General features: G+C 43.6%; 2 protein-coding genes and 1 long non-coding RNA gene across 3 annotated transcripts in view; 1 reads left to right on the top strand and 2 right to left on the bottom strand.

The window, feature by feature from the left end:
* The window catches only part of LOC125645264 (uncharacterized), a 46,616-nt gene that overhangs the window by 17,306 nt on the left and 2,496 nt on the right, over positions 1-26,814 (bottom strand). The gene's annotated exons all lie outside the window — the stretch shown is intronic.
* LOC125645265 (protein phosphatase 1 regulatory subunit 3E) lies at positions 1,067-11,128 on the bottom strand. Its single transcript, XM_048870562.2, has one exon. The coding sequence runs from the start codon at positions 10,531-10,533 to the stop codon at positions 9,580-9,582; it is 954 nt and encodes a 317-aa protein (XP_048726519.1). The 5' UTR covers positions 10,534-11,128; the 3' UTR covers positions 1,067-9,579.
* On the top strand, positions 20,772-22,670 carry LOC125645266 (uncharacterized). The gene is made up of 2 exons (XM_048870563.2): positions 20,772-21,523; positions 22,113-22,670. Exons 1-2 carry the CDS (start codon positions 21,118-21,120, stop codon positions 22,613-22,615), a joined length of 909 nt encoding a protein of 302 aa, XP_048726520.2. The 5' UTR covers positions 20,772-21,117; the 3' UTR covers positions 22,616-22,670.

Raw genomic sequence — 26,814 nt, 5'->3', positions numbered from 1 at the left:
GCACACGGAGACCCGCTGCCCCCATCCCCCCAAGGGGCACAAAGAGACATGCCAGCAGCAGCCACTTCTGGGAGTGGCATGGGGCCACAGCCTGAAGGCAGCCTGCCTGAGCCCTGCTGCACCGCCGGCCGGGAGCGACCTGTGGTAAGCGCCTCCTGGCCAGAGTCTGCACCTTGCACCCACTCCCGCACCCCAACCACCTGCCCCAGCCCGAGCCCCCTCCTGCACCAAACTCCCTCTCAGAGCCCATATCCCTCACCCTCTCCAGTACCCCAGCACTCTGAAATAGCCCAGAACTCCCTCCTGCACCCAAACTCCCTCCCAGGCCCTGCAGCCCCTTCATTAATATAGTAGAAATGTGCGGCCCATGATGATTTACCAAAATTCATGGAGGGGTCCCCCTGCAAAAATTATTGTCCACCCCTGAGCTAGAACATGCCTTGGCAGCTGGAGAAGCTGAAAGCAGCCACAAGGCTTCTCCAAACTTATGCTGGGGGCTGTCTCATGCAAAACCAATCCCCAGGATTGAAAAGACACACAGAGCCCTTTTGATGCCTCCCCCACCCCAATCTGTACCCATAGCTCACTGAGTGAAGGTGAGTATCTGACCTATGGAGTGAGAAAATGCTGTATAGAATGTGTCTGTAAGATGTGCTGTGATACATGAGTATGAGGGTAGCTACATCAATTTTTTACAAGCTTAGAACCTGGCATGAGAGCTCCTTGCAGCTGGTGATACTTAACATTACTTACAGTAACAGAAAAGGTCAGATTTTCAAAAAAGAGCTCAGCACACAACAGCTCCTTCCTCAATGGAAGCTGCTGGATAACAAGTGCCTTTGGACGTCTGTCACCAATAGTAGGTTCTGGGAACTTTTGAAAATCTAGGCCAAAGAGATAAGTCTGCCCTCACATGTGCAGATATATTGCCCATTGCCTTCAAACAGGTTGTATGGACATATAAGAGCACAAACATTGGCACTTTTTCTACACCCTGCAACTAATAGAACTTCTTAGCTCATCAGTTCAACAAATAGGTTTATAATTATCACACTCACAGTTTGTACCACACATCTTTAATTACAATTAGTAGTTACATGTTTATAAATATACTTTTTCCATCATAGTGACACAATCAGTGACTAGGTATGATTTAAGTAGACAAGATATGTAATGTTGTTGTAAGGCAAGATAAATCACATTTTTATTCACAGGCTTCAAAAAGAGAAAAGGCATTAAACCCCAGAATCAAAGTTTTATATTACTGACAGGAAATAATTTAAAAAAAAATTAGGAACAGCAAACCAAGATTAACTTTTGAAGTGCAAACATTACAGAAAACACTAATATCAAAGCCAATTTACCAGTCCATGTTCAGAAAAGACAACTTTTTTTAAATAATGTCAAAGTGAATCAAAATATATAACAAAAGTTATTACAACAAATTGCATATGTTGCTAAAAGAAGGCAGTCTTGAACAGCTAGTGTCTTCATTTGTGATTAGAGAGAGAAACAATTTATGTAACACCGTAAAAGCAAAGTTTGTTTGGTTCAAACCATTTTAAGAATGGAAGACACCTTATAATATAGGCCTTAGTCCTGCAATTGGATCCATGCAGGAAGGCCTTTCCATTCAAGTAGAGCTTCTTGGATTATCAAGGGGTGAAGTCCTGGATCTACTTAAATAAATGGATTTCACCACTGCTCACATGGATCTGACTGAAGGATCAATGCCACAATTTGTTAGGATCCACACCAGCAAAGCACTTAAGCACATGCTTAAACTTTCAGTATGTGAGTAGTCCATCAACCTCAGTTGTACTACTTGTGTTTAACTTGAAGCACAAGTTTAAGAACTTGGTGGATCAAAGCCTTAACACTACTTAGTGTATTTTTAAGGTATAAAATAAGAAATATGACCATATTAGTAAATAATAATAATACCATATTTTGGGGGCTCAAACCAAGCAGCTTATTTGAACAGCATTGCAGAAGGGATTTTATATACCAAACCTTCTGAAATGCTATTTTTTTAGTATCAACTATAAAGGGCCTGATCCTGCCCTACTGAAGTCGCCTAAAGTTCTACCACTGATTGCAGCAGGAGCAGGATAAGGCCCACAATGCAAACATTATTTAAGACATATGTTTTTCTTACTAAGCCCTTTCATATGGTACTACAGATACAGTAGACCAATGCAGGAACATTAACTAACATTTCAAGTTAATCTCTAAAAAAATAGGTGTACCACAATATTGCATAGAAAAAAATCCCTGGTATAAATATGCTTACACTGGATATGGAGGCTTTTTGCCTGCATTTTACTAGAACAAAGCCCATATATTTTAAGTAGTACAATTCACATTTAATGATGATTTCCTTGACTATGTTCTTTGGAATTGCTAGTGTATGTATTATTTCAATAACATTTTTTATTCTGCATGCTATTGTTAAGTATAAGACAATACACATTGTGTGTTGTTGAGTTTTACAGCAAATTTAACTATTTCCACTCCCTAACTTTATTGTGAAAATGTGTGTAAAGCCTTAGAATAACTTCAGACCTAACAAGTTTTCATTTCAATATGTAATTAGTATGTTAACTGGTGATCCTTTCATATATCAGAGGTTGCACAAATGAGTTGCTGACAGTATACAAACTCATTAATATTCTGCTAAAAAGCCATGTGCATTAATTTAAAGCTAGAAAAAATTTTATTCAGAGACAGCATGTTTCTTATATTGAGCACTTGAATCTTGTGGTAAAGACTGTGCAAAGAAATGAAATCCATCCACAGATATCATGATGTGTATTACGCACCATACAAGCAACTGAAACTCACATTTAAAGGAGGGGTAAACACTACACACATCAGCCTTGTAAAAAACTAGAATTTCTGATTCCACTGAGAATATACACTTAGAATTCTATCTTTATAAAAAGGTACACATGTTGAATAAATAAATATAAATTATGGTCACAGTATTACTTTACTTTCTAGACAATGACATGGGTTATAGGGTTACCAGGAAGACACATTTCTCACCAGAACACCTTTCATTACAATATAGGAAAATAGTACTTAATCCTTCTGGCTGCTGCAGACTGCTGGAATGCTCGCACAGTAGAAAAAATGTCACCAGATTAGTATGAATTCTTAGGTTTTTGTTATAAAATGCATTTTAATGGGAAAGCCATGAATAGATTGTTCAAAAAATAAGAAACCTAATTAAGGAACACATTAAATTTCTTATTAGTCATTCCTGAAAGGCACCTAAAAACTCATTTTATGTTTGAACATATGTTATAAAACAAATTATGAATGTTACTATAAATTAATTTACATTTAGAATTATATAGATTTAACAGATTTTTGCCTGTAGGCTCTACCAAAACATGCTTCAAGTATTTGATAAAAAGACCAAGGTTATGCATGAACAAACATCTGTTCATTCTAGTGATTCATTTTCCCCATACACAAAATCAATTGTGTGTTTATCCTTTTGTTTAACAACATGTTGTGGCACAGATATCCATACTCAAAAAAATATTTTTATGATCTGACCATTGTGACTAGATGCAGGTAAAAATTAGCTTATCTTAAATAATTACATTGAAATTGACTGTGCCAATGTTTCAGTCATTGATTTTAAATACTAATGGGCATTACTATGATTAGCTAATTGAGGTTTAGTTTATAGTTACCTGAGTGTCACATTTCCTGGCATTCCTGTTAAGGATTTCTAATAATGACTGAAAGAGCTGGAAAATATAGGCATAAAAGGCATTAGAATCACATGTAACAAATTTACAGAGTTAAATGTGAAGCAGCAGACATCGATGTGCATCATACATACAGTACAGTTTGACTTATAATACCATTATATTGCACAATACATAACATGGCACATTTCATAAAGCTACAGTTCTTGCACTGTAAACAACAGATACATTTTTACAACTATGACAAACAAAAATAATGAATAATTTTACTTAAAAATAAAATATGTCATTAAATGTTATTGCCTTGGCAAGGTCATTTTAATATCAGTTGGAAAGGATGCTGTGATAGATTGACACAACTCATAGCTGACAACTTTTCTAGAAAATATCATCTTGCAAAACATTCATGTATTCCTAAAAAATAATTTTAATACTTTACCTTGGCAATATAGTATTCTCTTTATTCTGTGAGACTGTACACATTTGGTTTTAAAAAGTGGGCCTGATCCTACTCCCATTAAAGTCAATGGAAGTTTTGTCACTGACTTCAAATGGAGCAAGTTCAGGCCTAATTTTTTTCAGAGCTGTCTTATTTACAAATATTACATCAACTGCCATTCTGTAGCTAGATTTTTTCATTTTTACCTCTCCTACGTATCACAGTGCTATGTAGCAACCCAAATATGGTATTAGACTGAGCATATAAACATATGGTAAGCATACATAAATGTTGCAGCTGGGAAAAATACTCACTATCAGTGCAACAATAAAAGGTTAAAGGAAGTCTAAATAAATCCTCCTTAAAAATAAATTATTTTAATAAAAATTAAACCAATTCAATACACGATTAAAATAGTGTAACTTTAGCATATCACTGAGATGATTTAAATACCCAACAATGCATTGTGAGCGTGCTCCTGCTACCACTGAAATCAATAGTAAAACTCTTCAGTCAAAGCAGAAATGGGCCCAATATCAGCTTCCCAAAATTTGGAAAGATACACAAAATGTAGGTGATTGTTAATAACTAGATTTTAATATAAGCTTTTAGAAAATTACTGCCTATCCTTACAAATTTGGATCCAATCATGTAAACACACACATATTTAACTTTAAGCACATGCATATACCTACTGAAGTCAATCTGCCATCTGTTGAAGTCAACAAAGTTACGGAGGTGTAGAGTTAAGCATGTGCATAAGTGTTTGCAGGATCTAGGGACTGGTTTTGCAAAAACACTTCTAGCTTTGCCCTGCTCTGAAATGCAAAATGAATTGATAAGAAACAGCTGGCTTGCGAGTTGGCTCTCGCAGTGTACATTTTAAAGGAGGAAACCCTGCTAATCTGCTATAATGCGTTTACAATACCTCTGCTGAATAACATACACCTAGTTTTCCTGACTGACTATTTAAGAAGTTCACCTTCCAGATTTTGATATGAAAAATAACAGAACAAAATCAATAACATAAGTATCTCAGCAGTATTACACAGTTTACACATTTATACCCCAATTCTGCAAGCAAAACTCCACTTGAAAGCAACAGCAATTTCACCTACATTAGGACAGCAGTTCAAGTCAGAACTACTGTGTGCTGATTATTAAACAAAGTAAAACTATAACTTGCTCATAAATATTTGGTATATGTGCATCCTTTATAGGCTTTCTGAATTTAAAAAAAATTAAGATACCGTTTATGAGAATAGATATTTTTAACAATTAAACATCTACAGAAACTGAAGTAATCAAACAGCACTCAGATGCAATCCCTTTAAGACAATTGTTTCAAATCACTATAATTAAAGTCCTTCAGAGCTGAAAATGGTTGTCATAGTTTTCATATTTCCAAAGCCATTTAAAAACTGTATTACAGTAAATCTTTTCAATCTCCATAAACAAATAATAGCATGTTATGTTTTATATGGGTAGATACTAGTCATTTTTTTCCAAATAGCAGTGCTTTAATTTGTTTCATAATCTGAATAACATTTGTATAACTGCATCTGTTACAAAAAGTATAAGCAAAAATATGTCAGAAAGCCATAACACATGCATAAAGAGATATTTGCCAAGTGTTTCTTCAATTTTCAAAAAGTGCTCCTAAATGGATAATACTCTCTCTCTCTCCCTCTCATACTAAGGCTCTTAGGAAACTGGTTAACTGAAAAATATTTAGCATTTCCTTATCAAAATATACCTCCTTATATAATTTAATCATGAACAATATAAGGCCTTGATTCTACAAGCATATGCACGCTTAGCTTTGCACACAGTGCATAGAGTTAAGCACATGCATAAATGTTTGTAGGATCAGGGCCTAAATATTCCAAATTGTGAAATACACAATAGGACTTTGATAATATGTCTAAGTATTTATTAAAATTAAAGGTATTGGAAAACTGGTTTGGAATAAACAACAACACCACCACAACCATGAGAAATTCTGTATTTGCTATTATTCCTCATGGGACTAGAAGCAGATGTAACTGAAATCAGGTGAGCAATCCTCTTCTCATGACATTTCGAGCACAGTGCTTACAGCATAACTCTCTTGAGTCTGAAGAAATCAAACAAACATTTGGACCCTTATCTGAATCAAACCAAAAACTAGAAACCTTGGGAATCATCCTGCAAGATGTGGAGCACAATCTGAAAGATGCTGAGTGCTCTTAACTCCCACTAAATTCAACAGAAGTTGAGGGAGCTCAGCATCATGCTAGATTAAGTTGCTTTGGAGATTTGACTATTATTACTAAGGTGAAAGTATACCTAAAGAACATATTCAAATGCCCATAAAACTCCATCCTAATGCAATAAATAAAGGATCCAAAACACTTAGGGCCTGATCCCAAAGCCCACATTCACATGAATAGTCTCCTCTAAAGTCAGTCATACCACTCACATGAGTAATATGTGTGGTGGGCCCCATTCCGACACACACACACAAGCATAAGTGTTTGCAGAATCAGGGCCTTAATTTGGCCCCAGTACAATTCATATTCAGCTAAACTTCTCAATAAAATTTATTGTAAAATGAAAAAATATACTGACCTTGTTCACAGTTAATAAGACACTAAATGCTGATTGAAAGGTAGATATTAACATATGTTTTAAAGTAATTTCACATCCTCTATGGCAGTGGTGGGCAACCTACACTGCTTCCCGCAGCTCCCATTGGCCAGGAACGGCGAACCGCAGCCACTGGGAGCTGCAGGCGGCCATGCCTGCAGACGATCAGTGTAAACACTGTCTCACAGTCCACCAGTGGATTATCATGACAGGCTGCGTGCAGCCCACGGGCCACAGGTTACCCACCACTGCTCTACGGTGAATTGGCATCTGGAAAAAGAACCAAAGGATGGCCAAATTGTGTTTCAAGGATGTGTACAAGCGAGACCTCAAAGAAATGGACATGGATGTGGACAAATGGAAAGATCACACTCAGGATCACAGCCTTTGGAAACAAGAGCTCAATAAAGGCCTCTGGAGTTACAAGAGGAAGAGGTCCAGCTTAGTAGAGGAGAAAAGAGCTCTCACAAGGTAGAGCCAAAGGGTTGAAACACCACCTTTAAATGTGACAGATGCGACAGAGATTCTCTCTCTCTCTCTCTCTCTCAGGTCTCCTTCAGCCACGGCTGCCATAAAACCAACTGAGTAAATATTTTACCTCTCAGGGATGCATACCCATGGTCTCTCGAGATTGAAGGATGCCTACTACTAATTTCACATAATCATTTTGTTAATATTTATTTTGCTCTGTCTAGATTTAAAAGAAAACATGTCTTGTCATAATGAAAGAGATGTAGGGCCTTTATGAAATCAGTGGGTTAGTGGAGTTATTTCTAATATTTTGGGCAACTTTTTTTCAAAAAGGCAGAACTCCTGCACTGGTACGTCAGCATAAACGATTCAGTTCAAACTGAAAAGCATTAAAAAGGATAGGGATGGGATGCAAAATATAATTATGAGATATTGTAATGTGTACTGAGAATAGGCTCAATTCTCAGTTTTTACTCAGGCAAATCCCCATTTGCTTCAGTGGGATTTAACAACTCAATCCTGCAAATAACTTTACTAATGTGAACAGTCCCACTGAGCCACATCAGATTTTTACATAAATATTTACAAAAAATATATTATGTAGTTTTAAAAACAAATATCAACTGAACACAAGTTTTTGAAAACCAGTTACATAGTCCAACATTTGTCAAAACGTACACACAATTAAAAACTATTTAAGAGTAAACTGGTAACACCAAAGATGGAGGTTTGTAGCCTAGATTTTCACATGTACCAGTTTTCATGTGCCTGATATGAGGATGCATACTCTATAAGCAAACATGGACTTGCAAGACTGCATTTGGACTTACACTTGCAAGCACATCCAATTTGTGTATTTGCAAATCTATTCCTTAACTGACTGTGTTTTAATGCACAAATCACAGTGCAATGGACTGTGTGGACACACTGGAATTGACACTTAACAGTATTTTGCTTCCTCAGCACTCGTCTAAACATTTTAAAATAGACAAAACGAAGTTCTAAAATGAAAACCTTTATTCTAAATTGAATTATTTTTGTAGCATGAGAAATAAACCCATGCAAAGTATCTTCTGGGCTCCACCACTCAGCATTGGTTTGGGCCCAATACTGAAGTCTTTGCTCACTGAAGTAAGGTCCCAATCTGGCAAAGTAACACACTTGAGTGGATTCCTGAGCCCACATAAAACTACACTGACATCAATGGGGCACTGAGCAGGGGTCCAAACTGTTTATGCATTTGTTGGATTGGGGGCTTACTTCAGTAGGACTATTCCAGTGAGCTAGGGTTGCAGGATCAGGCTCATTATCATATTCATCCTCTATGCTTCTAGGGCCTGATCCAAGTCATACTGGTTTTAATGGGAGCGGGACTTGGTCACCAAATCACTGGAGCTGGCTTGCTTGCTTGCACTCCAGGTTCCCAGTGATGACTAGAGCTAGAGGCCATATAAATACAGAGTTTGCTACAGATTATTCTGCAGTTGTCCAATCCATACTTTACAACAACTTCTACTATAACAACAAAAAATGTAGCAAGCTTGAGGTGGAAGATATGGTGGAACTCACAAATTACAGTAAAGGACTTGCACACTTTACTTCTTATGCTTTTTTGCCTTTGCAAAGAAGTTTGAAATGTTTTCCCCTAAATAAAGTTAGTTAAATAGAAAATATAAATGATTTATATTTATTTGTAAACAAAATTCAAAAAAATATCTTCTAGTGAAATATAAACAAGCATTTTTAAAACTAAGACTGTGACTAACTGCAGGGCAAACTGTATCTGTGAGAAAAGTGGCAAGATTACAGTGGAGCGGATAAATGACAAGGCAGAAGAGGATAACTGTAGATAAAATCTCAGATTCCCCGAGATCTGGTAGAAAAGCTCCTTAGTAATATTTCCAGTATGCCGAGTACAGTTTTTAGCGGAATAAAAAAAAGAGATTTGGATGGACGGGCCACACCGTACTTGCTTGCTCCTATTCCCCAGTCCTGGCCACAGAATTCCTGGCGGGCGGGAGGTCCCGAAGTCCGCCGGTGGCAGCGCCCTGGCGAACAGGAGCCCCCTGGGCTCTACCACGATACCCGCTCGATGCTCCCAGGGTCCCTGTCAGGTTCATGGCGGGAAATTCCGCCCCCAGCCGCGCGCGGCCCGTGTGCAACGCGCCCGGCAGCCGCTGAACCGGCGAGGCGGCCGAGTCGGGGAAAGGTGCTGAGGCGGCGAGGGTGGCCTGGGTCCAGGAGGGAAGGGGGCGAGGGAGCACGGGTCTCCCCGGGAGAGAGCAGGCGACGCACAACGGTCCCGCCGCAGGCCGCTCAGATGAAGTGGATCCAGGCGCCGCCCTCGGGCTCCTGGGCCGGGGAGGTGGCGGCCCGAGCGGCGCACGGGCGGCCCCGCAGCTGGTAGTTGAGCCCCTCGTTGTTGTCCCAGTACTCGGTGCCGGCCACCCGGTAGCGCACGGCGAACTCCAGCGTGCCCCCCGCGGCCGCCGCCGGCAGGTGGAAGGAGAAGCGGTCGGTCAGGCCGTCGGCGGGGCCCGGCGACAGGTAGGCGGCCGCCACCTCGGCGCAGCTGACCCAGCGGTTGAGCGTGTAGCGCACGGACACGGCCTTCTCGTAGGCCAGGTTGAGGACGCGCACGGCGCCGCGCAGGCCGGCGGGCTCGGCCCGCACCCACTCCAGCTTCACCTTGTGCCGCCGCACCCGCTCCGCGAAGCCGGGGCTGGCGCCGGGCTGCGGCGGGAAGAGAGGCTCCAGCAGCGGCGACGGGCCGAACAGCACCGGCTCCAGCTCGCCCAGCGCCGGCGGCTTCCGGGTCTTGAATAGGTCGGCGGCGCGGGCCGGCAGGGGCAGCGGCACCTGGGGCAGGTCGGCTTCGCAGAAGTGGCGCACGGAGATGAGCTCCAGGCCCAGCGAGTCGGCGAAGCGCACCGTCTTCCTGCGGGACGGGCTCTGCTGCAGGGCCGGCCGCAGGCCGCGCTCGCCGGGGGTGGGCAGCGACTTGGCTCGCCGGCGCAGCGTGGGGCTGGGGGGCACAGGAGGCACCGAGGGCTCCCGGCCGCGAGAAGGCTGGGGCTTCTCCCCGGCGGCTGCCGCTTCTCGGACCACCGGCGTGGGGGACGGCTCCCCTTCGCGCTCCGGGCTGCAGTCCCCCTTGCAGTGCTCGGCCAGGCTGCCATAGAGGCAGGCGCTGCAGCTGAAGTTCCGAGGCAGGTAGAGCCGAGGGGGAGGCGTGGGCACTGAAGTGTGCAGCGAGGTCGCCTTCTCCATGGGGGGCGAGAGGGCGACTAGGATGAGCGGGGCGGCTGCTGCTAGGGCTGAGCCGGGGTCTAGTGCATGGCCAGAGCTCTCCGTTCCGGCGGCGGCTGCTGGCTCTTCCGCGTAGCTCAGGGGCCTTGCCCCTCTGCTGGTTGTGTCGTGCAGCCTAGTGCACGATGCCAGCACGATGCCAACTGTTCGAGCCTAGTGCATGGTGCTGGCCCGCGAGTCCGGCTGCTGCTGGGACGATGTCAGAGTCTCCTGTATGATGCTTCTTGGGGAGGCTGGTGCTCTCCTCGCTCCAGCTGCTGGGTCTGGTCGGGGTCTAGGAAACGACGAGGCCCGATTATCTCGGAGCTCGAGCCGAACCTGCTGCTTCTCCTTTACCAGAGCCTAGCGTATGCTGCTGCCGGGATCTGTTCCCAGACAGCGGCATATGCCTGCGTTATACCGGTAGCACTGCGGTATCCGTTAAGATTGGGGAGAGACTCTCTGTGACGCGCTCCGGCTCCCTAGCCGCTGCTGACGCACTGGAGTCATGCAGCAAAATACGCATCTCCGTCCCCGTGTCATCCTTTCTCCCCATCGCTACTCTGCTCTCCGTCCCGTCATCCCTTCCCTCCCACCGTCTCCTCCTACTCCACCTTCTCCCTTGTCCTCTTCCCCTCTATCATCCACCCCCTCTTCTCCGGCTATCCCCCCTCTTCCCTGGGTTGCAAGGTTCTTCCATCCACCCTTTTCCTATTCTGGGTCTTTCCTCAAGGATCTGATCCAAAAAATAAAAGAGGTGGTAGGGTTTCCCCAGTGGCAGCATTACAGTGCACTGCTGTACCACTCTTCCTATCCGATCTGTTACAGAAATAGCAGCGCCAAGAACGATACAAAGCGCAGCTCTGACAGGCAAAACGAATTGATAAAAAACAGCTGGCTTGTGAATTGGATCTGGCAGTGTACATTTTAAAGGAGGAAACCCTGCTAATCTGCTATAATGCGTTTACAATTCCTCTGTTGAATAACATACACCTGCTACAGTCCAGCTAGACATTTGCGTTTGTAATAAAAGCTAAGTCCCAGTCTAAACAAGGAGATTGATTACAAAATATGAACAGTTTGATCCTTTATGAAGTTAATTAGATTAGTAAACGGTATTCAAACGAATTATACTTTAATGACGACCAGCTAGCAACTCTTTCTCACAAGAGGTTCAAGGAGCTAACGGACTACTCACAAAGATGTTTCCAATCCAGACTCTTCGCAGTACCGATTTTAATTAGTAAACAAACATTATTAAAAGTAGCAACCAGGCAACAGAATAAACAGGCAATGCAAAAAACCCCTGACACATCACTCTTCAGTTTCATTTCTAAGCTGGGTTGTTTTCATCAGTAACTCCAGCACAGCTCTATTTCTAGGAAGTCTAGACAGAGGACGCTGTGGGTGATGACATTAATAATGAGACGTATCAGTGTGACAAGGATTTAGAATCTAAAAACAAAAACATGCCAGCAGAAGACAGGGCATGGTTTTCCTATTGGCTTAAACTAAAACTGTCAGCACCTCAAAGGGGAGTCATTTTTAAATGACCTCCTAGGGTTATATCCAATTTGTCTAATCTTTTTTTATGCTGGGTGAGTCATAATTAGGGAACAAAAAAAGGACTGTCCAACAGTGTTAAATGTGACATTGAATTTGCTTCATAATGAACTGAAGTAGCCCTGTAGTCAGAATAGGAGGATCATTTTGGGCAGTACTCATGTGAAAGTAAAACGATAACAGCAACCATTACATTTGAATGCCATTACCATATACACCAGTATATTGACATTGTCTCCCTTTCTTGTCCCTCATGCTGCCTTCCTGCACTGGCTTCCCTCCCTCCAGTGCAATTAATGTCTCAAGGAAACAGTATGAACCCCTGCATGCTTTTTCTTTTTGCCTGAAGCTGGGAATGGGGGACAGGCCTTGGATCACTTGGATTACCTGTTCTGTTAATTCCCTCTGGGGCACCTGGCATTGGCCACTGTGAGAAGACAGGATACTGGGGTAGATGGACCTTTGATCTGATCCGGTATGGCTGTTCGTAGGTCCTTATGTATTTTGATCTGTGAACTTAAATTTTGGAGTAAAGATTATAGAGCCAATGCCGTGATTAACATGCATGTTAGTTCCATAAAGCTTATATATACTCTGTTCTATTTATTTTTACTAATTCTTATCCCCCCCATCATGGGAATGTTCATTTGTTGTCTGTAATTCTATAAGAAATTAAAATGATTGCTGTCATGCTTTTGCTTATGTTAATTACTTTAATTTCACAACCACTAAATTATACACATTTTATTTGTAAGATTAATAATGTTCAGTAAACTAACCCTATGCATTCATATCACCTTCAGGAGCCTCAGATTTGATAAACTAAAAGCTTAGATCTGTTAACTACTTGCACAAGGAAAACCTCGACACAAGAGGATGGGGTGATTCTGTAGGTGGCATTTTTCTCTTTGTAGCAATGTCCCAGCAACCATTCTGAGTTTGGAGATGCTGTTTATGCAATATGATATTGTCACATTCTGTGGTGCAATTCAGACCAATGAAAGGTTATGTCATTGCTTGTCCTGTAACTCAGAGTATCTTAAAACACTCAGAAGCTGTAGCTCCCTGTCTGGATGCTCCCAGCCAGCATACACTATGTTGAGCAGCCCTGGTCCAGCAGCTCTGAAGCCAGTAGTCTGCTTGTTACATCATAGTCACACTGGTTACTACCAGCTATGTGACCACAAAATATCCCCATTCTGAATTTCCCCAAATTGCCCTGAAATGTTCAAACCTCTCCTGGAATATTCAGAGGAGTTGCTCCTTTACAGAGACAAAAGCACTGTTTATTATTTTAGCTGGAATTAATAATCACTTCAGTTCAAACAAGGACGGGGCTGGTGTAAATTAAAAGTAAAACAAAACAAAGAGGTTTTAAGGGAGTTCAAGTACAAGGGATAGAGACAAAGTGGTTACAAGCAAATACAAGTAAAATACACTTTCTAATGGCTAAGACTGAACAAAGCTATAGAATTGGTTTGAGGTATATTTCTTATCAGTCTTTCTTCTTTCCAGCCGTGGCTGACTTTCTCTCAGTAAGGATCTTACACAGAAGTACAAGGTGCTGGTTTTCCTTGTCTTCCAAGGTGAAAGATCTTTGCATAAACTGGTTTCTTACCTATATTCAGTTCCCAGAAATTTAACCTGCGTTGGTTGAAGAAACCATTTTTTCAGCTTGCAAGAGATCTGGCCTCTTGAATGTCTGTCCAGTGATGGATGCCAAAATGGAGTTGTCTTGATCTTATATCTTCCAAAACTCACTGTTTTGTCCCCAGACTCAGGATGACCCCATGCTGTTCTTCCCTTCTTGGGGACTTCCCATCCCCCTGCTGATTCATATGTAAATAGGACTGCTATTGTTTTTGGTCACACCTGGCTTAATTTCATTGGAGACCAGTAGATAGCTGCCTTCCCACCTGTCTGGAAGAAAACCAGTTTCTCCCTTTCTTTGGTCACAGATTTTAAAACGTAATATCAATGAGTATTAATTGCTCATATAGTGTTAGTACATACATGTTACAATGATATTAATTGCCACTGCATCATTAGCTTTCATAAAAGACCTTACTTGATACACTTTTATAACCCAGTAATATTGCATACAATCAATTGATTCACTTAATTATCTTTTGAGGTTCAGACCCCCACAAGTGGCTATTTCTCCCACTCACTAGGTTGATGGCTTTCTTTACCTTTTATGTAAATACACCTTCACTTACTCTGCCTGATGACCAGGCTGGTCAGCCAAGCAAATACACATTTCATTGTCTAGGACAGACTGGTCTTATGCATTGCTTGTCAAAGACATTGTAAGAACAAACAATTCTCTACATTCCCCATACATTCATTATGCAAGAATATTAATGATCAGTGAGTTAGTTTTCCAATGATATATTACTCGTAACCTTCTGGGTACATATCTTGACAACAGTGTGTTAGGTGTAGTAAAGTATGTCAGGCCTGACAAGCGTTGTTGACACAGAGTAGTGAACCACCAGTGAGCCATTGTGTTACAGATATAAAGAGACCGTGACTACTTGAGGTCATCAGAGATCGTGTAATACTTCACATGGCAGGTGTACTTAGGATTTCACCGCAGCTCTTGAAATCTTCCAATTTATTCCTCCAAAGTAAATAACCCAATCACAGAAATGAGATGAGTGAAAAAATCAGTGCCGCAAAAAAATAAGAAAAATGCCAACTCAAAAACAACTTCAGGCCAACCAGGTCATAGCAAAGTGAGAAGGAAACAAACACTATTTTAAAGCTGTTCCTCAGTGACAACGCTGCTCAGGGAATGAGTGTTAAATAAAACATTTTAAGTTCTTTTACTCTTCTCCATATAGAACCCCAAAGATCTTTTAAACTTACAAGAGAGTGAGAAGGGCTCACAAGGATGGGCATGTGGATGTTGGGGGGGGGGGAATGGTGGCAGTACAACAGACTCAATAGGATAGGCTCCTGCGCCACCTCTTCCCCCGAGACCGAGACCCAGCTCCACCTCTTCCCCCCCAAGACCCTGCCCCCCGCACACCCCTGTCCTCCCCCTGTCACTCACCCCCCGTTCCAGCATCCCTAATCTCAGGCTGTGTCTACACTTAAAATGTTACAAGCGGCTGTAGTAAATACTTACTACAGCGACAGGAAGGGTTCTCCCACACTGCTGTAGATAATCCACCTCCCTGAGAGGCAGTACCTACGTAGACAGAAGAATTCTTCCGTTGACCTACCGTGTCCACACAGGGGGTTAGGTTTGGCTTAACTATGTTTCTCAAGGGCATCGATTTTTCCACACCCCTGAGAAATGTAGCTATTCCAATGCAACTTTTCAGTGTAGGTCAGACATTAGATGAGTTCATAGTGCTACCTTTTCCTCCTAAAATTAGATATAAGGTGAAACAGTCATAGCCTGAAGATCACTCAGTCCACAAACTGAGATCGCTGACACCAGGAAAATGACCTTCCTTTTAGGAAACTTGAGTTCATAGGTACTAAGTAGCTCAAAATGAGCTTTAATGAGTTGTGTCTGAATCACATTAATATCCTAGGAACTTCTAGAAGTGTCAAGTAGCGCATGGAATGGACAAGGGGCTTCAGAGACATTGACCTATCTTTGATTAATTTATGGCTGGCCAAAAGAACTGCCAAATGAACCTGGCTGGAAATAAACTTTAAGGTAGATTCAGACAGATGAAGAAAGATTTTTTTCACGAGGCAAGAAAAGGATCCATTTGGGCTTGCTTGCACCATGCCAGAGACCTTTTCTACTTATAATTTTAAGACTTTCTAGTGGCTGGCTTTCAAGAGGCCACCAGAACACAAGCCAGCTTCTTGAAGACTATGACATCATGCTCAGGACCCCGAAAAATGTGAGCTATTGTGTTACCCTTCTGCCAGAGCAAGAGTGAGAGCATTGCTTCTGCTAAGCTATATATCTGCCCCCAAATACATCACCCTGCGTGTCTTGCCAGCAAACTCTAAGACTCAGCCAATCTAAACCTTATCTTGCAGGAAACAATCAGTGAACCCCAGTGTAAGGATTATTATGACATTTTAAAAAATGAAGTTTGCTTAAGTTTGGTTAAGAAAACAATATATATGCTAGTAAGAAAGAAAAGGCCCTAATTCGCTAATAAAGGAAGACCATGAGAATAAGAAGTTAAGACTACAATGTAGTGTGGGAGGGATGTATGGTTCAAAAAGTAACTAATAAAATAAAGGGCAGCAGTAACAAGACAAAGAAAACCTGTCTTACAAGAAATAAACAAACCTCTCCACTGCCTGCTGGTTCACAAAGGATGGGGGAGGAGATAAGAAAGGAAAGCCTTAGGGAAAAGGAAAATAACGATAAACTGTTTCAAACCAGGTTTTAGCAAATCAGTTGAAGGGTATAAAGAAAGCCATCATCTCTAGCCCTCCAGATGAGGGATCCAGCTTTAAAAGTGCTATGCCCTCTCTCCTCTCAGTGATGGATCAGTAAACTAGCCATTTTGCTCCCCTTAAATTACTCAAAGTCCATGGTCTCCGCCTGAAGCCCCAGAAAGGGCTTCCTGGGGTGCAGTTTCTGTCCCCCAGCCTGATTATTAAACTGTCTTCTCCCACACTTGTAAACAAAACTATCAAGCTAACCTTACCTGTAAATGTATTTCTGCTTTACTCTGCCTGTAACCAACCTGGTCAGACATGTAAATACACATTCCTTTGTCTAGAGCTGGATGGATTTTATGCTTTGCCTCCCAAACACATTTTAAGAACATACTTGCAGCACACATTTATAACTCTTTGTACAACCCGTACATACAGCACACAAAGATTTTTTGGGACCAGCGTATCACCAGGTATATATTATGATGTGTTGGGGCAATGAGTGTGTCAGGCCTGATGTGAGTGTGAAAGTAAAAATCAGGCCACAAGACCTAAGTTCCAGAGCTCTCCAGAGATTGGCACTCCCAGACCAGTGGCAATGAAAGAGCCACATAAAATAAATAATAAATAATAATAATAATAATAAAAAAGAACCAGATCTGACCAGATGGTGGGAGAGCCCCTTTATCTTGTCCATTCATGATTCTGTCAAGAACGGACAAGATAGAGAAAAGATGCAAAGCACATACCCTGCGGAGAGCTCCTTTACTGACCTGTCAAGAAAATGCAGACTGGAAGGTTTCAAGAGTGGTGGTTTTAGTCTTGAGTGGCACAGTCACCTTAACAGGACGCTTGGCTTATGCCCTGACCCACAGCTGAAGTCCTCAGGGACCTTAAAGTTTATAACTTAATGAGTTCTATCTGTCTCACACTAAGGAGCACAAGAATAAGAATCCTGAACAAATAGTATCTTTTCATCCTTATATATACACACAATCTGTAGTATCTATGGTCAATTCTTCTGGATGACAAGTGCCATTTTAAAATAAGATATTACTATTATGACTACCAACAATTTGGTCAATAATATTTAATTAGCTATAATATAAAGACAGTATTAAAAAATCTGTGAAAAGAACATTGTTAAGGTCGCAAAGTCAAGCAGTCAAAAGCTTTGAAATGCCAAAATTAACGTAGTGGGGTGAGCCGGTCATTGAGAGCACAGGAGAGACAGTCTCCCTGCTTTCCGTTCTGGGGCCAGACATACACCCTGCACAGCCCACAGCAGCCCATAGTTTCAGTTGCTGCAACAAGCTCAGTGCAGACATATTCTTTGGGGAATTTAACTACTAAAATCTAAGATGCCTCAACTGTGCACATGCAAATTGCAATTTTCCAAGGCTTATAACTTGGAAAAATTTGGAAAGATCTTCACAGGACCAACAAACAGAATATTCCTGACACAAAAGACACCTCTCACCTAAATTTCAAGTCCCTGCTCTAATGCACAGAGGTATTGGAGCTTTCCAAAGAAAAGGTCACCAGCATTTTTGAAAGTGGGCAAAACAAATTATTATTCCCTAGTCTTGCTCTCAGAAACAGTTGAACCTTTTGGCTGAAATTTTCAAGAAAAATTCAGCCCAAGGCAGACACCTGGCATAGAAAATTTCAATCTAAAAACAGTTGAAGTTTGACAAAGTTAAAAGCAACAGATGCCAGGGTTGTATAACGGGAACTGTTGAGCAACCTTAATAATAGGAAGCGGTACCAGTTCTGTGAATAGATACATATCAAGGCTCAAATTCTTAGACACATGCATGTACTGTGGCACGTACAGGAACTGCATATACACAATCTGTTGTGTACACACCATTTAGGGTTTGTGGGCATAAATCCACAAATCTGTGCAAATCCTGACTTGTTCACAACTGTTGAAGATTTGAGCAGTAAGGGGTTCAAGTGTGAGATTGTATTGCTAACAAGTGGTCTGTGTCACTGTAAAGGTCAACTGCTGAACAAGCACCTTTTATAGTGATGTATTAGGACATGAGCCAGGGCACTTTTCTAAAGGATAATGTTATCAGACTAATTATTCAGTCACTTGTCCTATCTTGGCCCCCTTGAAGGAATGATTCATAGGGGCTAATATAGTATGTTTTTATATGAAAATAGTGTCTTTGTGGAAAAAGCCATTTTAAAAAGTTTTGAATGGAACAGACCATTCAAAATACTGCAATGATTGCCAACGGTATGACAAAGAGGGTGAGTTAATATCTTTTATTGGACCAATGTCTGTTGGTGAGAGAGAGAAGCTTTCAAGCCACAAAGAAATCTTCTACAGGTCTGGAGGTGATGATCTGGTTGTATTACTCCATTATGTTCCTCATTCTCCTTGATTCCAGACACTGCAGAAGGCATCGGGTGTCAGCACTAGGGAATGGCTGCAGGATGACGCCATAGTGGGTGAGAGAAAAATGTGCCAGGACATACCGAAGCGGTCACTGCTTCATGGGGGTGCCCATTTTCAATATGTAGAATAGATTTAATTTTTGCAATTAGAATTGTAAGAAGATATACTGGATTAATGTACAAATTAGATACAGCTCTGAGATGTCACATCCCTGCTACAGACAAAGTACATTGTGATTATTTCGGATTTTGAGTTACAGTTATGGCTCTCAATATGCAAAACCAAGAGATGAGATTCTGCTCTCATTTACATCTGTGCAACCCTAGTGATGTCAACGGGTTTACGTGGGTATAAAAGATTAGAATTTGGTCAAAGATCTTTATAACCAGAAGCTGATCAGTGTCTCTCATTTTATATGGGTTTAATATTGATATTTACATTAATAAATTGTAGATTTGGCAATGATATATTTGTACTGTGTGTGTTGGCATGTTTTTTAAAATTTCACTGGATTATTTCATTCTGAAGATTTGCTCAGGTTCTATATTGTTCAGAGAAGCATCGAGCACTGTTAAATAGTAGAATTGCCTAAGATTTTACCAGATTATGCAGCCCTATCAGAAGATGAACATTGTGTGAAACATTGTGCTGTAGTAAAAACACGTTACCCCAAATGTAGACTAGTAAATAGTTTTTTTCTAGAGGGCTACTGTAATCTAAAGAGAAATGTAGCAGATTTTTTTTAATCAGCATCCAAATAAACCAAGGAGTTTAAAATTGTCTTTTCTTATTAGAGTTAAGCTTAGCTTATACCACTGTAAATCTACCACACTGTTTTGCTTAATGCACCCTGCACAATTTTACTAGCTAAGCATTAACCCTCTGTGTCGCTTCTAAGTGATTGGCCTAAGAGTTCAGAGAGAGAAACAAAAATTGTAAGAGGTAACAAATAAGATCAATGGGGAAAGGACTAAAAACTGAGCATATTAATTCAGGAGAAAAGATCATACAGACCCTGATTTTATAAGTATTTATGCAAGCAGTTCCACTGATTTCAAAAAGACTGCTTGCTTGAGTAAGGACTAACTTACGTGAGCAAGAGTTTGGCAGGATGCCGTCCCTTACTAAGGACAGCTGCTGTACAGATTTTCCACACCCAGGCCTGAACAACTTCACCTTGATCTTGCCATCCTGACATAACAGTCCAGGGCATCCCTTGAACTGAGGCTGACATCACAGCAAATCGTCTGATGATTTTGTAACCAAGGATGGGTGTCTCCAAGTCACATCCTCTGGTAATAGTGCCTCTGATTCAGAAACTCCAAGCCATACAGTATTTATCAAACATCCACATGATGCAGCAGCTCTGAATGCCTCACTAGAACAAATTAATTATCTTAGAAATAAAAAATATACTCAGTTTGGAACCAAGTAGAGTTTTCACTTTCATATTTTAACAAGACAGGTCAGGCAGCAATTCAAAACTTTCCTACACCTCACCGTGGTACAACAAAATGCAAAAAATCATTTACCTTTTCAGATTAATTTCTTAGTCTCTTCATCTTCTCATTTTTGTCCTTTGTTCTTTTCTTCTACTCTCTATTTTCCTCATGTCGTCTTGTCTGGCGCTGTTTTCCCCATACGTTACTCTGATTTTCTATTAATCTTTTCTCTCTTATTATTCCCTGTCACTCTTTGCCGTGGTCTACACTAGGACTTTAGGTCGAATTTAGCAGCGTTAAATCGATGTAAACCTGCACCCGTCCACATGATGAAGCCCTTTATTTCAACTTAAAGGGCTCTTAAAATTGATTTCCGTACTCCACCCGACAAGTGGATTAGCGCTTAAATCGGCCTTGCCGGGTCGAATTTGGGGTACTGTGGACACAATTCGATGGTATTGGCCTCCAGGAGCTATCCCAGAGTGCTCCATTGTGACTGCTCTGGACAGCACTCTCAACTCAGATGCACTGGCCAGGTAGACAGGAAAAGAACTGCGAACTTTTGAATCTCATTTCCTGTTTGGCCAGCGTGGCAAGCTGCAGGTGACCATGCAGAGCTCATCAGCAGAGGTGACCATGATGGAGTCCCAGAATCGCAGAAGAGCTCCAGCATGGACTGAAAGGGAGGTACGGGGTCTGATCGCTGTATGGGGAGAGGAATCTGTGCTATCAGAACTCCGTTCCAGTTTTTGAAATGCCAAAACCTTTGTCAAAATCTCCCAGGGCATGAAGGACAGAGGCCATAACAGGGACCCGAAGCAGTGCCGCGTGAAATTTAAGGAGCTGAGGCAAGCCTACCAGAAAACCAGAGGGGCGAACGGCCGCTCCGGGTCAGAGCCCCAAACATGCTGCTTCTATGATGAGCTGCATGCCATTTTAGGGGGTTCAGCCACCACTACCCCAGCCGTGTTGTTTGACTCCTTCAATGGAGATGGAGGCAAAACGGAAGCAGGTTTTGGGGACGAAGAAGATTATGATGATGATGAGGTTGTAGATAGCTCACAGCAAGCAAGCGGAGAAATCGGTTTTCCCGACAGCCAGGAACTGTTTCTCACCCTGGACCTGGAGCCAGTACCCCCCGAACCCACCCAAAGCTGCCTCCTGGACCCGGCAGGCGGAGAAGGGACCTCCGGTGAGCGTACCTTTTAAAATACAATACATGGTTTAAAAGCAAGCATGTGAAAGGATTACTTTGCCCTGGCATTCGCGGCTCTCCTGGATGTATTCCCAAAGCCTTTGCAAAAGGTTTCTGGGGAGGGCAGCCTTATTGCGTCCTCCATGGTAGGACACTTTACCACTCCAGGCCAGTAACACGTACTTGGGAATCATTGAACAACAAAGCATTGCAGTGTATGTTTGCTGGCGTTCAAACAACATCCATTCTTTATCTCTCTGTGTTATTCTCAGGAGAGTGAGATATCATTCATGGTCACCCGATTGAAATAGGGTGCTTTTCTTCAGGGGACACTCAGAGGAGCCCGTTTCTGCTGGGCTGTTTGCCTGCGGCTGAACAGAAATGTTCCCCGCTGTTAGCCACGGAGAGGGCGGAGGGTTGAGGGGGTAGCCACGCGGTGGGGGGTGGCAAAATTCGACCTTGTAACGAAAGCACATGTGCTATGTATGTAATGTTAACAGCAAGGTTTACCCTGAAAGACTGTAGCCACTGTTTTATAAAATGTGTCTTTTTAAATATCGCTGTCCCTTTCTTTTTTCTCCACCAGCTGCATGTGTTTCAATGATCACAGGATCTTCTCCTTCCCAGAGGCTAGTGAAGATTAGAAAGAAAAAAAACGCACTCATAATGAAATGTTCTCTGAGCTCATGCTATCCCACTGACAGAGCACAGACGAATGCGTGGAGGCAAATAATGTCAGAGTGCAGGAAAGCACAAAATGACCGGGAGGAGAGGTGGCATGCTGAAGAGAGTAAGTGGCGGGCTGAAGCTCAAATGTGGCGGCAGCGTGATGAGAGGAGGCAGGATTCAATGCTGAGGCTGCTGGAGGATCAAACCAGTATGCTCCAGTGTATGGTTGAGCTGCAGCAAAGGCAGCTGGAGTACAGACTGCCACTACAGCCCCTGTGTAACCAACCGCCCTCCTCCTCAAGTTCCATAGCCTCCACACCCAGACGCCCAAGAACGCGGTGGGGGGGCCACCGGCCAACCAGCCACTCCGCCACAGAGGATTGCCCCCAAAAAAGAAGGCTGGCATTCAATAAATTTTAAAGTTGTAAACTTTTAAAGTGCTGTGTGGCATTTTCCTTCCCTCCTCCACCACCCCTCCTGGGCTACCTTGGTAGTCATCCCCCTATTTGTGTGATGAATGAGTAAAGAATGCATGAATGTGAAGCAACAATGACTTTATTGCCTCTGCAAGCAATGATTAAAAGGAGGAGGGGAGGGTGGTTAGCTTATAGGGAAGTAGAGTGAACCAAGGGGCGGGGGTTTCATCAAGGAGAAACAAAGAGAACTTTCACACCGTAGCCTGGCCAGTCATGAAACTGGTTTTCAAAGCTTCTCTGATGCGTACCGCGCCCTCCTGTGCTCTTCTAACCGCCCAGGTGTCTGGCTGCACGTAACCAGCAGCCAGGCGATTTGCCTCAACCTCCCACCCCGCCATAAACGTCTCCCCCTTACTCTCACAGATATTGTGGAGCACACAGCAAGCAGTAATAACAGTGGGAATATTGGTTTCGCTGAGGTCTGAGTCAGTAAACTGCGCCAGCGCGCCTTTAAACATCCAAATGCACATTCTACCACCATTCTGCACTTGCTCAGCCTGTAGTTGAACAGCTCCTGACTACTGTCCAGGCTGCCTGTGTACGGCTTCATGAGCCATGGCATTAAGGGGTAGGCTGGGTCCCCAAGGGTAACTATAGGCATTTCAACATCCCCAACAGTTATTTTCTGGTCTGGGAATAAAGTCCCTTCCTGCAGCTTTTGAAACAGAACAGAATTCCTGAAGATGCGAGCGTCATGTACCTTTCCCTGCCATCCCACGTTGATGTTGGTGAAACGTCCCTTGTGATCCACCAGAGCTTGCAACACTATTGAAAAATACCCCTTGCAGTTTATGTACTCGCCGGCTTGGTGCTCCGGTGCCAAGATAGGGATATGGGTTCCGTCTATGGCCCCACCACAGTTAGGGAATCCCATTGCAGCAAAGCCATCCACTATGACCTGCACATTTCCCAGGGTCACTACCCTTGATATCAGCAGATCTTTGATTGCGTGGGCTACTTGCATCACAGCAGCCCCCACAGTAGATTTGCCCACTCCAAATTGATTCCCAACTGACTGATAGCTGTCTGGCGTTGCAAGCTTCCACAGGGCTATCGCCACTCGCTTCTCAGCTGTGAGGGCTGCTCTCATCTTGGTATTCATGCGCTTCACGGCAGGGGAAAGCAAGTCACAAAGTTCCATGAAAGTGCCCCTACACATGTGAATGTTTCGCAGCCACTGGGAATCGTCCCAGACCTGCAACACTATTAGCACCATGATGCATGCATTGGCAGGGCCCATGCTTTCAGAGAAATCTGTGTCCATGTCCTGATCACTCACGCGACCGCGCTGACGTCACCTCCTCGCCCGGTATCGCTCTGCCAGGTTCTGGTGCTGCATATACTGCTGGATAATGCGTGTGGTGTTTAATGTGCTCCTAATTGCCAAAGTGAGCTGAGGGGCCTCCATGCTTGCCTTGGTATGGCGTCCGCACAGAAAAAAGGCGCGGAACGATTGTCTGCCGTTGCTCTGACGGAGGGAGGGGCGACTGATGACACGGCTTACAGGGTTGGCTTCAGAGAGCTAAAATCAACAAAGGGAGTGGCTTTACATCAAGGAGTATTTCAGGCAGGACTTCACAGGCAGTTCCAATAAGAAATGGTGCACCTAAGTTATTGTTCTTTTTGGAACAAGGTGGTTAGTCTGGCCTCTGATTGATACGTGGCTAGATTTACCTCGCTGCACCTTCCTTGTGAGTGACTGCAGTGTGACCTAGAGGAATGAGTCCCCTAGATGGGGGGGGGAGGAAGCAAATGAGTACAGAACAAATCTGGTCTATTTCTTGTTTTGATCCACTCCATCTATCTTTTAAATGTTTGGCTGGCAGCAGACAGTGCAGAAGGACTGCATGCCATCCACATCTCATGGCTGCCTGACAGAAGATGATGCAATAGGACTGCTAGCAATCCGTATCGCCTGCCTGCTCACCATAAGATGGTTCAATAGGACTGACTGCAGGATTAAAGAGAATGACCTGGTCAAGTCACTCCAAATTTAGTCCCTGCCTGCGCCCATGTCTGCCCAGGCGCTCCTGGCCGACATGGCCAGGAGCACCTCGGACATGACGATGACGGCTACCAGTCGTATTGTACCATCTGCTGCCACAAGGCAAGGGGTTGCTGCTACTGTGTAGCAATGCAGTACTGCGTCTGCCAGCACCCAGGAGACATATGGTGATGGTTATCTGAGCGGGCTCCATGCTTGCCGTGGTATGGCGTCTGCACAGGTAACTCAGGAACAAAGGCGCGAAACGATTGTCTGCCTTTGCTTTCACGGAGAGAGGGAGGGAACGGGGGCCTGACGATATGTACCCAGAACCACCCGCTGCAATGTTTTAGTCCCATCAGGCATTGGGATCTCAACCCAGAATTCCAATGGGCAGCGGAGACTGTGGGATAGCTACCCACAGTGCAACACTCCGGAAGTCGACTCTAGCCTCAGTACTGTGGAAGCGCTCCGCCGAGTTAATTCACTTAATGCACTTAGAGCATTTTCTGTGGGGATGCACACACTCAAATATATAAAACCGATTTCTAAAAAACCGACTTCTATAAATTTGACCTAATTTCGTAGTGTAGACATACCCTTCTTAAGGCAGTGGTTCCCAAACTTGTTCCACCGCTTGTGCGGGGAAAGCGCTGGCCCGGCCCGCCAGGGGCTTCTCCCTGCACGAGCGGCGGAACAAGTTTGGGAACTGCTGCCTTAAGCTGTTGTCTACACTATCTTATTTTCTCCTCCTCTCAAACTGCCCAGTTACAGATGCTATTCCTAAATGCCTTGTTCCAACATCTCTACTGCCATTCTTGACTTCCCATTCCCAACTGCACCACCTCATTGACCAACGTGAATGGATACTGATCTGAACATTCTCCATGTTTTCTCATCCAAATGTCAGTTTCCAACTACTTGGTCCTAATTGCCTGTTCACAATTGCCCAGTTCCGGCTGCCTCTCCTAGATGTCTAAAACTGAACTGCCATAGACCCTTTTGCACTCAATATTTTTTATCTAATTTCTGGCCAAAGAGGCACTATCCGAAATTTTCTGCTGTCTGTGTGAATGACAGAGAGGTAAAGGCTACCACCCTTCGTGTAGGCCAATTACAGATGGAAATGTTTACTAGGGACAAGGATGAGGCCACCAAGTACTTTTTCACTTCTGCCCTACATCAAGTTTTGAACCCAGCTCTTCAGAGGTGGAAGGCCCAAGTGCCCACAATGAAGGAATGGGACTGGAAAAAGCTGTTCAGAAAAAAAGTTGATCCCACAAAGAGTCCTTGGCAACAGTCTGCGAAGTCTTGCCTATTGGGAAGGGGAGACTTCATCCCTGGACAGTCATTCCAAGGAGTTTTCTAAGTATCCTTCTCTTGCAATGTGGGATTTTGCTGCATGTGTTTCAGTGCAGCATTTACATGGCATCATGATTTGCTGAAATCTTTACCCACAGTCACAGCCTGAGTCAACCCTGTGCTGGGCTGAGGTGACATCACGCTATGGGGGCATCTGTGCAGCTGCCCATCCTGCAGCACAAACAAGGAATAATGGCCAGCGGGATGGCCTAGGACTATGACCTGGAGCATGGTGGGCTGGAGGTGCAAACTTAGCTTTGACAGGCCAAGCAAGCATCTCTCAGCTAGACCTTTTGGCCCTTTCTGTGGTGGTTGGGAAAGCAGAAGCAGACCAAGCTTCAAACCAGCATCCCCCTCCACCTTCTCCTCTGTTCTCTTGCTTCCTCAACCCTCCATCCTCTACCTTACATGCCACTGCCCCCTTCCTCAGCTCTGCCAACTACTCCAGCCCTCCCGCCACTGCCTTCCCACTTCTCCTGCTTCATCCCTCCATCCCCTACCCCTCCTGCCACTGCCTCCTCCCTCAGCCCTGCCAGCCACTCCAGCCCTCCCCCCACTGCCTTCCCCCTTCTCCTGCTTCCTCATCCCTCCATCCCTACCCCTCCTGCCACTGCCTCCTCCCTCAGCCCTGCCAGCCACTCCAGCCCTCCTGCCACTGCCTTCCCCCTTCTCCTGATTCCTCATCCCTCCATCCCTACCCCTCCTGCCACTGCCTCCTCCCTCAGCCCTGCCAGCCACTCCAGCCCTCCCCCCACTGCCTTCCCCCTTCTCCTGATTCCTCATCCCTCCATCCCTAC

This window comes from Caretta caretta, chromosome 12, assembly GCF_965140235.1.
Source record: "Caretta caretta isolate rCarCar2 chromosome 12, rCarCar1.hap1, whole genome shotgun sequence".
NCBI lineage: Eukaryota > Metazoa > Chordata > Testudines > Cheloniidae > Caretta > Caretta caretta.
Note: the sequence above shows the minus strand (reverse complement) of the source record. Positions and strands in the feature narration are given on the sequence as shown.

Excerpts from the sequence above, each read along its gene's own strand:
- LOC125645265 (XM_048870562.2), bottom strand. The coding sequence starts at position 10,533 with ATGGAGAAGGCGACCTCGCTGCACACTTCAGTGCCCACGCCTCCCCCT.
- LOC125645266 (XM_048870563.2), top strand. The coding sequence starts at position 21,118 with ATGAAGGACAGAGGCCATAACAGGGACCCGAAGCAGTGCCGCGTGAAA. Across the intron at positions 21,524-22,112 it reads AGGCGGAGAAGGGACCTCCG|CTGCATGTGTTTCAATGATC; the intron begins GTGAGCGTACCT and ends TTTCTCCACCAG.